At 44.8% G+C, this 16,463-nt stretch overlaps 1 protein-coding gene across 1 annotated transcript in view; it reads right to left on the reverse strand.

The window, feature by feature from the left end:
• The window catches only part of lama5 (laminin, alpha 5), a 151,434-nt gene that overhangs the window by 101,621 nt on the left and 33,350 nt on the right, over positions 1-16,463 (reverse strand). The window contains exon 3 of the mRNA XM_030056408.1: positions 1,057-1,174. Within this exon, the coding sequence (XP_029912268.1) occupies positions 1,057-1,174 (118 nt within the window). The remainder of the gene's footprint in view (positions 1-1,056; positions 1,175-16,463) is intronic.

The raw sequence follows: 16,463 nt of genomic DNA on the forward strand, positions 1-16,463 counted from the left end.
CTATATGTGTGTGTGTGTGTGTGTGTGTGTCTGCATACATGTGGTTTGGAAAAAGAAAGCTACAGCAAGGATTAAGACTCTAAGTATACAAGCAGCGATATCACCAGATCTACCAATCAGACTCTCTCAAATGTCTGCAGGCTGTTTTCGGCTCTCTGCTTTGGAACGAGCTGCAAAAATATCATCACCTCCGCAACACTCCCTGCTTTTTTAGTATCTGTCCGGCTCTTTTACAAGCTGCTGAGAGGGAAAAATGTCGCCGTGTGTGTGTTTGGATATTGCTGCATATCCCTTGTATTGATTTTTATACATTGATTGTGCTCTACCACGTGAAATTGTTTTTTAATGTGAAACTAAATGTGCCTCTGTCTCGACTCCCTGGCAGAAGAGATCCTGTATCTCAACGGGACCTTCCTGGCTAGATAAAGGATAAATGAATCAATAAATATAAATTTCTAGGTCTGTCACTGTTTTTCAACCCAAATTTAAATGTAGTTTGCTGCAGCAACCACAAAATACACAAGATACAAGAGCAAGCCGTCAAAAAAACATCATAAAATTCAGGGTTTTTTTTTTTGTTTGTTTGTTTGTTTGTTTTCATATGCCGTGCTGAAAAAAGTCAAGTCCTGCTTTGGCCCACGTTTTATTGGCTTTATCTGAATCTGCTCTCGTGTGAAATCTTGTCGAGCGCCATATCAAGTCGCTGAATTTGAAACTTTAATTTGAAATTTGCTCTCTCCACGACGCCCGCCGCCCTCCCTCAAGTCTTCTGTCCGGCACGAGCAGCTCAGTGAGGATGGAGAGCCAAAACGGAGGAAAAAAGATGTGTTTTTGAAATGAACCCAGCTTAGCGTGAACATCACCTTCAGTAAAAAAAAAATGAAGTCAGTAAAACCTGATACAAAGCAGGGATTTTTTTTCTCTGTGACTCCACTGGTTTGAAAAAAAGACATTTTATCTTGACGGTTTGTTTTTGTGTTGCACTTTTATTCATGTGCGGCTGTTTGTTCATGTCCAGATGTGTGTGTGTGTGTGTGTGTGTGTGTGTTGACTCACAGGCGAAGAACTGCCAGGGCTGGTAGGTCTGTCCGAAGTCGACGGATCGCTCCAGCACCCAGAGGTCGGGTCGGGGAGAGTTGGCGAACTTTATGAGCACGTAGGCCACGTGGAAGAGCTGCAGAGAGGGAGACGCTCCCGTTAGAACCACCGGAAAACCTTCAGATATACATTCACATTAAAAACTCTCTCTCTTCCTGAATCCCTTCATGTAATGCTCTGAACCCCACAGACAGGCACTGTTTACTGACATGTCCCATTTAACTCCTTTATTTCTGCAAAAAAAAAAATTTAAAAATTCCAACTTCGGCCCATGAAGGCACTTTGTGTTTGGAAAGTGCAGATTCCTGTCTAATAATGTACCATATAAATAAATGAATAAAGAAACAAAGCCATAAAAATAACTTATATAAGGTCAAAAAACAAACTTGGACTTTTTTTCAAACTTGCCTTTGCACTGTACCCATTTACAGACAAAAGTGTGTGTTCAAAGGCCCAGGCAGTAACTGTATATATATATTTTTTTTGTTTTTTAAGACAAAACAGGGGAATTTTTAATAGCTTTTAATAGCTTTTAATAGCTCGGCCCAGGACTCAGAGGGTTAACCGCCTGATAAAATTCACAGGAGGGGAGTTTTGATCCATTTGTTCTTTTGTTTGTCCGTCGCAGACAAGATCTTAGAAACCGCTGGTTGATGAAATTTGGGGAAATTGTGAGGAGGGGCTGCAAGTTTACTGTCGATCGATGAAACGTCACAGACGCACGGGGAGGAGAGAAGAGAGGAAAAAGCAGAAAGCAGAGAGACGACATCAGAAGCGACACCCAGTTTGACAGCATCTGAGCGGAGGAAGCTGAATCCTCATCGTCTCATGACATGTCATTATGTTCTGAGCCGTCATCCTGATGCTGTGACTGACGGGCACCAGCTGCTGCCTCACACACGCTCACTCAGCCCCACCGAGGCCACCGCTCCGGTTTCACTCGTTTTGTTCTCCGCTCTGTCGTCCCCCTCTCCTTCACTTGTCATCCCTCGCTCATTTCCTGAAACGGCACCGAGGCCGCGTACAGAGCGATGACACACTGGTCCCATGGGCGAGCGAGTGAGAGAGCGAGAGAGAGAGAGAGAGAGCATTGCAGCTAAGCTCTCTCTCTCTCTCTCTCTCTCTCTCTCTCTCTCTCTCTCTGTCTGTCTGTCAGATCTCTCAGTCGCTCCCCAGATGACACCGTTCACTCTGCAGAAACCCCGCTGACGCACATTATAGCGTTAACACTCAGCCATCTCCCTTTTCAGTGTGTGTGTGTGTGTGTGTGTGTGTGACAGAGATAAAGCGAGACAGAGTAAGAGAGAGAGAGAGAGAGGGATTTGGGGTGTTGATAGCTCAGCCCTGTTGCAGTCCATTATACCAAATTATTCAATAAATCGAACAAAAACTCTAATCGTATCTGTTCATGCTTCATATCCACTGACTATCCTACTGAGATAAAAAAAAAAAAAACACAACATTTTATAGTTTTCAATAGTTTCTGATACCTTGAGATCACTGCTGACGGCAAAATATTTCTTGTTTATACTCTGCTGCAAACACCATTTCTCTTATGGGACAACAAATGAATGAATGACAGAATGAATGTGTGAATGAATAAATGTAAACGCTGCTCAATAACACAGCAGGATGAACAGTCCCAACTCTTATCATTCAATAAGCATCATATGGATCACATGAAACCAGGCTTAAGCTTTATTATCATGACTGTTATCGCTGCATTTTATTTATTTATGTGTTTGTTTGTGTTTGGTCTTTTTGAAACTCTTCATGCAGTCATAATTCATCCGTTCATCACGAAGGTTAAAGTTAAACTGAGAGATGTGGACGGATGAACTGGTGTAAAAACCCTCCGACTCTCTGTCTCTCTGTCCGTGTTCCTACAAGTTCACAGCACAGTTCCTTTGTTTCGCCTCAGGTTCAACACACACACACACACACACACACACTTTCTTCACCCTTTGATCATCCGTCATTCGAGTTGTGCCTGTGATCTCTCGACTTCCTTCCTCTGACATGCAGCTCTGTCAGAGGTGACAACATCACACACACACACACACACACACACACACACGGACCAACCAATCCATCACTGCAGAATGCCGGAGCTAAGAGGCGTGTGTGTGTGTGTGTGTGTGTGTGTGTGTGTGTGTGTGTGTAAGCTGAAAGAAAAGCCTTTGAGAAAACAGAGTCTGTCATCTTTTCCCCGCTGACAGAAGGAGAGCTCGTCCGTGTTGCTTTCAAACCCCCAAAAGTCAAGTTGTATGACTTTTTTTTTTTTTTTTTTTAAAGACAAACTTCATGTTTCTTCAAAATATCCCACAGCCTCTCTTGCAGCGGTGTGACAAAACATTGCAGTTGCAGTTTTGTCGCTCAGTGCTGTGATTGAGGAGCAATGATTGAAATGAAAAAGCTTCTCTTACATGCAAAATAAAACGTGGAGGAGCACATTTTCCCTTCCATTCAGATCTTAAACATCTTCATTTCATCACTCCCCGGCCGACCTTTCTTTCTTTTTTTTTTTTTTTTTTTTTTTCCATTTTTTGGTGTTTTATGTGAGGAATGAAATCTGTCAGCATGAATGAAATCACACTGGTAATGTTTTGTGTTTTGTAGAGAGAAGAGGTCATAACCATTTTTAAAAATTAAGGTTATCTTTTAAAATGTCAGATAAAGCGCATTTTCAACCAGCGATCCGTCTCCATGCATCAAAAATCCTGCACCGAAGAGGTCAGTGAAGGCAAAACCTAGGAGAATATGTGCATTTGCATGTGTGTGTGTGTGTGTGTGTGTGTGTGTGTGTGTGTGTGTGTGTGTGTGTGTGTGACGACAGGAAACAGAAAGGCCTCGACATGCCCCTCGGGGCTGAAAACATTGTAAGAAAATACCAGCAACATTCCACTGATTCCAGGCTCAAAATCTGAACTTTTAACGGAGCAATTTGTCCTCTGGGGGCGAAAAAAAAAAAAAAAAGCCTTTAGACGAAATTGATGTCTTGACTAAACACACACACACACACACCTCTGGACGTGTGGAAAAGCTCCTCAGCCTCGGGGTTTGTTTCAGCCGCGGGACGAGGCGATAAAGGAAAAGCGCTGCGATGCTGAAGACTGGAGCGTTTTAAAGGAAGAATAAAAAATAGAAAGTGAATTAGGGAATAATACGCTCTGAAAAATGTTTTCTAACACCGGATTTAACATGTTTATGAGTTTACAGGGACATGAACACCGCCTCCGAGTTGCAATTCCTAAAGGTTTGTAATGGTCTCCATTTTCCAGGTTGCTATGGTTACCCGATATTTCCTATATACCTAAAGTAGAATTGCGTTGTATGGTAATGTTAATTAATGGACTCAAAAATATGCGTTGAAACTGTGTTAAAAAAAAAACAAAAAAAACTGGAGCTGTGAAAAAAATGACAACCGAATTTATCAAATTCAGCAAAATGTGCACAATTCAACTGTTGCACCACCTCTCTCTCTCTCTCTCTCTCTCTCTCTCTCTTTGTCTCTCTCTCTCATCTGTCTGTCTCCAGCTCTCGGTGGGAGCCAGTCTATTGCCTGGCATGCAAACACACACACAGACACACACACAAGCACACACACACACACACACACACACTCCTACACATGCATACAAAAGGTTCTGCTGACCCACAGACACACACACACACACACACACACACACACACCTCTCCACAGGATTTATGGATTAGCGGGGGCCTCCCAGGTCAGCCTCCCCTGAATGGCCTGCAGACCCATCGATCAAACGTCTGTTACCGTGGCGATGAGCAGCCAGCAACAGGTCAGACGAGGGAGCGAGAGAGAGAGCGGGGAAGGGGAAACTGACAAACTGAAAGGGGCGATGTGTCCGAAACACCCGCCGCTCCCCAAACTCGCCCTCTGAGATTTCAAAGGTTGATGACACTTTAAAAATCCTCTCACGAGCCTTTTGGCGGCCTCGCTCTCCGCGGCCTCTAACCTCGCTTGGCCCCGCGGAGAGGCCCTGGAAGGCACTTTGTCGCGGCGCTGTGGTACAAAGCGACGGACGAGCTGTGGAGAGAGAGCGCACTTAGGCGGCATGACTTCATCACAGAGCCGCGCGGGATCAGGGCCCTCAGCCTGTCACCGCGCCGGGGCCCGAGGAACGACGGGCGGAGAGATTACGCCGAGCGACGCTTTATGACCCGCGGTGACAGAGAGGGTGTAGATACGAGCGGCTGAGAGCAGAGAGGAGAGCGGAGACGTGGAAGCTCGAGCAAAGCAGAGGTGATCCAGGAAGGAAGAGCACTGCAAAAACTCAAAATCTTCCCAAGATTATTTCTTATTTCAAGTCAAAAATGTCTTATTCCTAGTTAAAATATCTCATTGCACTTAAAATAAGACATGATCACCTCAGAAATAACTTGTTTTTAGACAGTTGTCTCTTGTTTCAAGTGAAAATTTGCTTGAAACGAGTGAAAATTTGCTTGTTTCATTGGCAAAATTTGTTTCTTGTTTCAAGCAAATTTTCACTTGAAACAGGTGAAAATTGTCTAAAAACAAGTTACTTCTGAGCTGATCATGTCTTATTTTAAGTGTAATGAGATATTTTGACTAGAAATAAGACATTTTTGACTTGAAATAAGACAAATAATCTTGGTAAGATTTGACTTTTTGCAGTGTAACCGCGTGTTTTGTGTGTGCTGTTGTTGTGGCTTTTTCTTGCCGTTTTGCACTTAAACGTGACACCGTCGGCGCATGAATGAGTACCAGCTTCTGCTCATGCAAAGGAAAAATCAGTGATTGGTCCTTCAATGTGGCCCAGGACAAATTCACACACACACACACACAGCTAAAATAATGTGGCGATAAGAGACCCGGAACGCCTCTGAATGTGGTCTGAGCGATCGGATTCACACCTGGACTTTGTGATCAGATCAGCAAAGACACATTTTGACACAAGTTGACCAAATGGGAGGCATAGCTAGACGAGAAGCTGCTGTTATCTGAACACCAAGTCAATCAGACAGATCAGTAGAGAAATATCAGCTTCCAGTGAAAGAGAGTGAATTTATTCAATACTATTATGATGGTTGTACATTTAGAAGCACAATCAGCTTCACAGCCAAAGAGCTGCTGGCCTCCGTCAGTTTGTTTGACACCAGATATGAATGCCAAACCACTGCTAACAGAACATTTGCTGGAGAAAGTGGACACTAGCACTCTCCCTGCCCCCAACAGCTGCAGTCAAGATGCTCTTGAGCAAGGCACTGAAGCCAAACGAGTGTGAACCGAGCAGCGCGCAGGTTTGAAACAGTGGAGAGGTTCATCCTAACATCCAGCTTCACTCCTAATCCAACCCGCTGCTGTTCCCCCAAAGCTTCTGCAGAGCTCGATGTGTGTGTGTGTGTGTGTGTGTGTGTGTGTGTGCAGTAAATATTTAAGTTATAAATGTCAGTAACTAAACCTGTTAACCCTTTGTGAGCCTGTAAAGTTATAACTGAAGGGCTGTGAGGCTCGGCCAGCCTGTAAATACCACGCCGCCTCTCCCTGTGTGTGTGTGTGTGTGTGTGTGTGTGTGTGTGTGTGTGCCTGTGCACTGTGCATGTGTGCACTCCTGAGAAATGCAGGTGTGTGTGTGTGTGTGTGTGTGTCTGGCCCCTGGCTGGTTTAATAATTGTACACATTCCTTGGTGGCACCGCATTCCTGGTGCCTCAGGTAACCATGGAGATAAGGAGGGAGACACACAACAAAGAGAAGGATGGAGGGATGGAGGAGCGAAGGAAAGAGAGGAGACACTCGAGAGAGACGGAGGAGTGTGAGGGAGGGCTGGGATGAAGGAAAGCACGTCCGCTTTGTGAAACAATGAAAAAACAGGCGGATGTTTTTTTTAATAACGCTCCGTTTTTGAAGCAAAACCTTCAAACTCTCCGAGCAAAATGAGAAATTCTTCAACTTGCTGTTGATCCGCAAAACACCATCATTCCTGTAACTTTTCAAAACTTCAATATCAACCCTGCAAGCGTTCCCCTGAATCATGCATCAAGCCTCTATCTGTGTCCGTTTTATAGTTACGGCAAAGAAACGATAATCACGTCATGGAAAAAAAAAAAAAATCAAAATCGACTGTTCTTTGCACAAAGGATTGCAGCTTTCATTTCTCCTTTGAACCGGGTGAACGGGGAGGCGAGAGGTCAGAGGTCATCCGCGACACAGCAGAGCAGGGTTCAGTGTGCTTGCTCAAGGGCACTTCGGCAGGGTTGGACGTTTGAACCCGGGGTCGTGCGCGGAGGGCAGGGCGGAGGGCAGAGGGAGAAAAGAGACGAGAGGTCACTTGAAAAAATGAGGGGAAAACACCTGAGGGAGGAGAGGGGAACGAGTGTGTGTGTGTGTGTGTGTGTGTGTGTGTGTGTGTGCGGCGGTGTCTAACTCAGGAAATCTCTTGTTAGCTGAGGAGCTCGACATGAGAAACAGCCACAGTGAAATCAGACTACGACAATAATAAAGTACGCAATCTGAAAAATGATCTAAACGCCGACCTTGATATGATACGTGAAAGTGAAAAAATAATCTGATTACACAATGTTAACATGGGCTACAAAATTAGACCTTAATCCAATGGGAAAGTGAGCAACGTCATTAAAAAAAATCACAAAAAAAAAATAAAATTGAAATGCAAAACCTGAAATGATGTAAATAAATGTGAACATGTCATCTAAACGTGATCAAAAAGCAAAACAATCAAGTGATGAAAGTGAAAGTAAAATCCTAATCTCGTGTTTCCATTTAATGAGCCGTTAAATGTAGTAATCTGACTACAGTCGTGTAATCTGTAATCCATCAGACGTCCCGTCACCCGAGAACAGGCCTGAAAATCTCAGCTCGGACAAAACTGCATGCCCTGACAGATGTTGTATATGTGTGTGTGTGTGTGTGTGTGTGTGTGTGTGGAGATGGATGGATGTGAGATCTCTCCACTGTAATCCAGGCAGATGGGCAGCTTATCCTGGCGTCTTCGGGGCGTCAGGAGTGTGTGTGTGTGTGTGTGTGTGTGAGTGTGTGTGAGTGTGTTTGGGAATGCGTCCAGAGGCAGAGAGAGAGAGAGAGAGAGAGAGAGAGAGTGGGCGAGAGAGCTTGACAACAGAGGGATAAAGGAATAATGGAGGTGTTGTGCGGAGGCGGGGGTGCAGCTGCGCCTGTCTGTACCGAGGAGATTTGATCACTTCACTTAATTCACATTCATCCATTCATCTCTGCTTCTATCTGTCCATCTGTTTGGCCACATCTCCATGTGTTCATGTATTCATCCATCCATCCATCCACTCATCCACTCATCCATTCATCCATTCGTACATGGATTCCCATCTCCAGTCTCCCTGCTCTCTGTCAGTCAGTGTAATCTGTCACTGCGTCTCTGCAGACAGCTCCAGTGGTGCCAAGGCAGCTGCTGTAATCACACACACACACACACACACACACACACACACACACACACACACACACGGTGCTCCCCAGCAGGCAGAAGATCAGTGAAAGTTGATTTACTCCTTGTACAGTGTGACTCTCAGCAGCTGCCATGTGCGTGCATGTGTGTGTGTGTGTGTGTGTGTGTGTGTGTGAGTGTGTGTGTGTGTGTGTGTGTGTGTGTGTGTGTGTGTATGCGTGCACGTGTGCATGTCGGGACGGCTGGGGAGCTCCTGAAGAGCGAGGGTCATTCCTTACATTCCAAGTCAATCTCAGAGTCTCCCTCTCTCTCCCTCTCTCTCTCTCTCTCTCCCTCTCTCTCTCTCTCTCTCTCTCTCTCTCTCTCTCTCTCTCTCTCTCTCTCTCTCTCTCTCTCTCTCTCTCCCTCGCTCAGCGGCAGTGAAAATGATTTCTTGTCTTACTGAAGATCTGATGTTGATAAGAACAGATTCCAGGTTAGGACCTGCCAGAGCGTTTGGAAAGGAAATACAAGAAATCAGACATTTAGAAAGAAACACAAATTTCTCTCTCTCTCTCTCTCTCTCTCTCTCTCTCTCTCTCTCTCTCTCTGCCCATTTCAGTTTGAAAAGCTTGATCGGCGTAACAAAGCAGTGCTTATAGAGCTGAAGCACAGAACAGATAATGAAAAGCGGTCAAACATAAGAAATACTGACGCAACACGACCGCAAGCACAAATAAATGTTGTTTTTTTTGTTTGTTTTTTTTTTTAAAAAAAGGTGCACAACTGCAGGGAACACGGCGCCACAAGAAAAACAAAAACAACAACAACAACAACAACGAGTCTCAACTTATTAATAACTCTGTTGCTTATTAATAACTTACTTACATGAACATATTAAGACAAATAAAGGGTTTTTGTGTTTGGTGATTTACTCTCATGTTTCTCTGGTTGTCTCTAATCTGTGCAACCGTTTGGTTTCTCCTCTCTCTCTCTCTCTCTCTCTCTCTCTCTCTCTCTCTCTCTCTCACTCCAGGAGTTTGGGAACGTCTGTCTCTCCGTCTCTCAGAATTCCAGAACAAAATTCCACAATCTCCGGGTTCGTCTAACATTTCATTGAACAGCTTTTTTTTTTTCTTCTTCTTCTTCTTCTTCTTTTTTTTTTTTTCAGTTCAACTCTCCGCTGTCTGCTGTAAACTCGTCTCGCTGGATTCTAGCAACACGACTGATCTGAAATCAGTGCCGCTCCTATCGAAGCAGAATCCAGACAACCAGACCTTTTAAAGTTTTGCACAGAAATGCGACAGAGCTCTTAGTTCTGCATGTTTTAGTGCAGTTTTTCACAACAAAAGTGTAGATTGAAGCATGTAATTTCCTTTAGAATGCCCACTGACACTGAAACTACACATTAAGATCCCAAAAGTGCAGTAAAACGATTATCCTCATAAAATCATCACAACTAATTCCTGTGATTATACTTGATGTCATTATTTCTTTTATTCTTTTTTTTTTTGCCTGTTTGTTTTATTATTTATAAGCATCACTTGGCTCCTGTCCTTCATCCTGTTTTATACGATTTTCCTGAATGTGCAGCACGTTGTAAAAAAAAAAAGCTAAATAAATGATGTTTTTTTTTTTTTTTTTTTTTTTTTTTTATTATTACTGTCATTAATTCTCAGCAGGAAAAGCTGCCAGCTGCCGGCACACGTCACGTAAAGGCCCGTAAACGACGAGAGGAAGAGGAAAAACCTGCAGATTATTACATTTAACCTGCAGACACAGCTGACATTAAAAAGGGCAGTGCACTTAATAACAGCCTGCATGTTCCCAATAAGCACCTTGATATCCTCGACCACAGTCTCCAGATGGGACAGGACTCCCCCCCGTCCCCCCCGTCCCCCATCGCCCCTTTTCAACACCTTTAACTCCGCTATATCCCTGCGACGAGCCCGAACACGCTCCCAGAATGATCTCAGTGTTTCTAAACACCTGATAAATGTAAAGATTACAGACTCTCTCTCTCTCTCTCTCTCTCTCTCTCTCACGCTGCTGTGCTCTGCCTGTGGATGTAGACACACACACACACATATATATATACATATATATGCCACCGCTGGCATGTTGGGGCAGGCCGAGGGGGCGAGAGGAGATGTTACGCTGCGTTCCAGGCGTGTCGGGAAGTCGGAAACTCTGACTTCCTGCTGGGAAAAATGCGAGTCGGAGTCAAGTTGGGATTCCAGCGAGGCGACTCTTGGAAAGATTTCTCCAGCCTGAAGGTTTCAGACCCACTCATCCCACCTCAACATGGTGAACCTGCCTCACTTTAACACGTCCCTCTGACAGTCTGAAGCTTCATTTTCAAGTTGCGTGACCTTATTTGAAATGTAAAAGTGCAGTTTCACTTGCTAGCTTTCGATGCAAACTAGGAAATGCTGCAAAAATGTAATTATCGTAATATTAGATGTTGCAAAAGGGAACAGACAAAGAAAATCTTGTCAGCGTGCACGTTTCTGCTGTTCTTCTCTATTCTGGACCAGCGAAAAACACAAAAATTGGAATTACAAGAGCGGGAGATTTCAGATTCCCAACTTTGAAGGAAACACACCGATAGAGAAGAGAAGAAAAGGAAATCAGTGGAGGAGAGAAGGAGGAGGATGGGGGGGTAAAAGTGCAGAGGAGGAAGATAGGAAGAGGAGCGAAAGGAGGAGGGGAGATAAGAGAGACAGATCCCGTCATGGAAAGACTGACGGAGGCTTCTTCCAAGCTCGCTTATCAGAGACGACTGAGGAGGAAGGGAGGGGCAGAGAGAGAGAGAGAGAGAGAGAGAGAGAGGAGCTGAAGATGGGTTGCGATCACACCGAGTCACAGCGAGTTAGTTTTCTTTAGTTTTGAGCTGAATGGTCAAGTTCAGTTTGCTGAATTTTTGCATTTGTTCATTTAAGGTTCATTTTTAGGTTCATACCTGCGCAATTACAAGCCAATCAGGGCACAGAAACACAAAAACAGCTGACAACCACCTTTAACTTTCATAGGTTTGATCGACTGTGTCTGCATACATGCACCAGTGAAAAAAATCAAACATCCCAGCGGTCTGCAGTGATATAATCATCAGAGGCGAACGGCTGGAGCGTCTTTTTGACACCGGGTGTTTCAGGTCTGCTACTGAATCTGCTACTTTCTGCATGGAGCTTGAAACCAGGTGAAGAGCAATAATTTGAAACAAACAGGTGATAAGGTTGCAGTGTGACAACAGTCATGCCAATGAGCAATTACATAAGGAATAGGTGTGCATTAAACGGCTTTATGGGACGACGTGGAGGCAAAGAACCATTGTTCAAACCGTTTAATGCATGCTTTCTCACTGATTACCACGTTTACAGCACGGTCATTTGCCAACAATGTCAGGAAAGAGGAGTAAACAATATTAAAAAAAATCCCTTGGGGTGTTTTCCCTGCAGGTCGTTGGTTTATCAAGTCGATAAATGGACCTCAGCTGTGTGTCGGTAAGCTGATCAGAAATAAATGACCACAGGATGCCTTCACTGACCAGCCAGCGCCGTGTAAAACAAAGCGTTTGCTCAGAAATCCCGACTTGCGACTTGCAATTGAATGCGGCATGAGACATTTTCAGGTGTTCGAATGACACAAATGAACCAAACTACAGGAGTAAACACGCTCGATGTGAAACGCAGCCTGGGAGAGAGAGAAGAGACAGAGGAGTGATGCGAGGATAGAGAAGGAGAGAGAGAGGAGGGGGTTAAAGGGGACGGAGGAGGCCCAGGCGGCGGGACAAGCTGCTCCTCGTCTTGCTCTCCAGATCGATGCCGTGTTCTGTAACCGCGCCTGACAGCTCCGCTTTCCCTCAGGACGTGGAAACCGAAGCCAGGTGATCTGCAGGGAGAGCGGCCCGGCTTCCTCACACTGAGAGGAGACGTGTGAGTCTGTGTGTGTGTGTGTGTGTGTGAGTGTGAGTGTGTGTGTGATTACAGGGCAGGTTACGTGCTGATTACAACAGTCCACCGCGAGCAGATTCCTGGTGCGGCAGGGAGGGATTGTGGGATTGAAGGAAGGGAGAAACAGGGGATTTAGACATTCCAAGACGAATTACCCTCATCATGTCCTGAACCATTAACATCACCTCTCTCTCTCTCCCTCTCTCTCTCTCTTTTTCTCTGTAATTCTCTCCACTATTTCGCTTAACACGTTCTCTGTCTTGCAAAACCTGGAGCTGTGATCCTGAAAAATGAAAAAAAACAAACAAAAAAAAAAAAAACCCAAGCAGCATTGCCACGTGACTGACTGAGTGACTCAGTCTCCTGTGGGCCAAACAGTGAATCAGCAGCGGATGAACTGCACGGCGCTGCGTACATCCCTTTGTTTTGACTTGCTGTCCTAGCTGTATTCTCCTGGGCCGATCGCTTTCATTCTGAAAACCCCGGCGCAGAGCGGTGAGATGAATCATCCTGCACAGATTTCAGAGGAGATCTCACACTCGAACACACACGAGCATCTGTTTGACAGACAGGCGAAACAACAAATTAACCCTATAAAGCCTGAACTATGAGAGAATTGGCAGAAAATTCCAATTTTTTTGAAATTGAACCCTTTATTTAGTCCTATAATAAAATATATATATATATATATATAAAAAATTCTAAAAAATATGTTATTACACAATCTTTCTGTTGTATGATATATGATATGTACTTGAAGTGCCAATGGTATGGTCCAGGGTGAACAGGGGAAGTGTTCAAAGGTATACAACAGTATTTTGGTCAAGTATTGATTAAACTGAAAATGAAAAACGGAATTGAAAATGTGTATCATATATGATACGAATGGCTTTATAGGGTTAAAAAAAAGTAGAGCTTGCTATTATCAGTATTATTATGTGCTTGCCTTGAAAAGGCAACACATCGTATTATCTTGCATATTTCTTCTGTTTATTATTATTATTATTATTATTATTATTCTGCAAATTTTTCGGCGCGCTACTCCTCCTACAGCTTTCGTTTTAGGCCCACACAATGAAATATCAAAATGTGCGGCCCGATCGGGAATAGTGTGCTATTACTTTTATAAGGAATAAGGCTTGCGGAATTCTCAAAATTCCCGTTTTACGGAAAATTTCGGCCATCCGAAATGAATAGCCAAAACTTCCGAAGGTTCCAGGGCGCAGAGCTTTTGACCTACGTCCATGCACCAAATACGAAAAACGTGCGTCTTGTGGAGAAGAAGCGGCGTGCCAATTTCCAAGCCGCTCCGATTTTCCGTTTCTCTGCAATTCCGGTTTGAAGCCGAAATCCGGACGCAATACACACTAATGGCGGAACTTTCGGAGAGCCTGCCAGGGAGAAAGTCCCCTCTCACTGACACAGAGATACACACGCGGCTCTGTATCTCTCCTATTCTGTCTCAAGGGCCACTAGCACTGCAGCCAATGCATCCCAGCACTGACCCCCAACACTAATGGAAGTCCATAGCAAGGACCCCATACACCCTAGCAACCCCATAGCAACCACCCTAATGACCATAGCAACCACCTAGCAACGCCCTAGCAACCCCCCCAAACACCATAGCAACTGCCTAGCAACACCCTAGCAACCATCAGGAACACCACAGAAACGCCCTAGCAACCACCCAGAACACCATAGCAACCGCCTAGCAACGCCCTAGCAACCGCCCAGAACACCATAGCAACTGCCTAGCAACACCCTAGCAACCATCAGGAACACCATAGCAACTGCCTAGCAACACCCTAGCAACCGCCCAGAATACCATAGCAACCACCTAGCAACACCTTAGCAACCACCGGGAACACCATAGCAACCGCCTAGCAAGGCCTTAGTAACCATCAAAAACACCATAGCAACCGCCTAGCAACCGTTGAGAACACCATGGCAACCGCCTAGCAACAGCATAGCAGCCATCAGGAACACCATAGCAACCACCTATCAGCACCTTAGCAACCACCCAATATACCATAGCAGCTGCCCAGAGACATGCTAGTGATCACTCAAAAGATGATCACAACTGCCTGGACAATACCCGGACCACAGTAGCTGCCTTCTAGCCCTCGAACAACACCAAACAACCTTCAAACAGCATAGGGCTGGTGGTTTAGCGCATGGCCAGGCGGTCGGCAACGGTGGCAAGCACATCAAAGTTTCTTCAGAAACTTTACAAAGTCTAGTTTTATCGTTATTATTTTCATCAATACTTTCACCGCTTTATCCCACGGCACACTCTATGTCTTGGGCCAACTGTTTTTCTCTACTTCTGCTGGACTTGATGTGAAAATGGAAATGGAAATTTGATCGCAAAAAATAAGTAGAGCTCGCATCGAGTTTGAAAATTTTGACCCGACCGAAAATTTGTCTGAACATGTGAAGCCTTAAATTGTGTGAACCCAAACGGCGTGTACATTTTCCAAGCCTGTATCCTTGCAGATAATTCTTTTAAAGATGCTACTCTCCAACAGAATAGATGGAGGTGCCTAACATGACTGTGATATTTCATTTCCCTGATATTTCTAGCCATGCCAGCGCTGCTGTGGTGTTGAGTTTGTGTTTTTTGGGCCATTTTCTTACAATTCTTCTTACATGTTGTTGGTTAGGGCTTATTTAAAAAAGAAAATGAATGAAAAAGCTCCAACTAATTTTGTTGAGAGTCAAGGCTGAGCCGACCCAGACCTGTTGGGACCCACTGGGCTCGGGCTCGGAGCCAAAACTGTACAAAAATGCAGGTTGCATCTGAAATATTGCATTTTTTTTTTTTTTTTAATTACTTTAATGATACCAGAAGGTAAAACTGGCTTGCAGTGAGTCATTCATACAAGACAAAAAGGACAATAGAAGACAAATAAATAAATACACAAGTTCATCAGAATTAATAACACATTCTAAGCTTGACCTCAAAGGAGTGCAAAGTGGAAAGCCTTAAAGAACTTTTAATTTAAGAACAAGATGGCGCGGACGAGTCCAGACGCCGTCGTGACTGCTCCGCGTAGACTGTGCTTTTTGTTTGTTACTTTCTTAGCTTTCTTTAGTTCTTTGACCTCTCTTTCTACTGGCTTAATTACATACGACCACAGCACACTATTGAACATTGCTACCAGGTCTAATTACCTTTTTTCTGAAGTTTTACACGAGAGCTCCACCTGGCCGAAGGAGATCCTGCGGGACGCGGAGTGTAACCAGGGGAAAAGGCCTCCGAGGAGAAGCAGGAAAAAACACCGAGGGAAACGTGCCGGGGTCAGAAACAGACTGCGAGCACGAGCACACCATCCTCCTCTTCCCAGTATCCTGCTGGCTAACGTCCAATCCATGGATAATAAGTTGGACGACATCAGGGCCCGGGTCCGGTTCCAGCGGGACATGAGGGACTGCAACATCCTTTGTTTCACGGAGACATGGCTCACGCCGGAGGTGCCGGACCACGCCGTTCGCCCAGCAGAAACATTCACAGTGTTTCGCATGGACAGAACGAAGGACTCCGGTAAATCTAAAGGTGGTGGAGTGTGTTTCCTGACCAACAACAACTGGTGTGATCCAAGGAATGTTTCTGTTCTGTCGCGCTCTTGCTCACCGGACCTCGAACATCTGGCAATCCTCTGTCGCCCTTTCTATCTGCCCAGGGAGTTCTCTGCGGTCATCATCTTTGCCGTTTACATTCCACCACAGGCGGACACGGACACTGCTCTCAATACTCTGCATGACACCATCAACAAACATTATGCTAAACACCCGGACGCAGCCCTCATCGTGGCCGGTGACTTCAACAAGGCGAACCTAAAAAAGGTTATGCCCAACTTTGTCCAACACGTCACATGTCCCACGAGAGGTGACAACATTTTGGATCACTGTTATACCCCATTCAAGAACGGATACAAAGCCATATCACTGCCGGCTTTTGGTAAGGCTGACCACGACGCCATTTTCCTCTTACCAAAATATAAA

Source organism: Myripristis murdjan, chromosome 7 (assembly GCF_902150065.1).
Source record: "Myripristis murdjan chromosome 7, fMyrMur1.1, whole genome shotgun sequence".
Classification (NCBI taxonomy): Eukaryota; Metazoa; Chordata; class Actinopteri; order Holocentriformes; family Holocentridae; genus Myripristis; species Myripristis murdjan.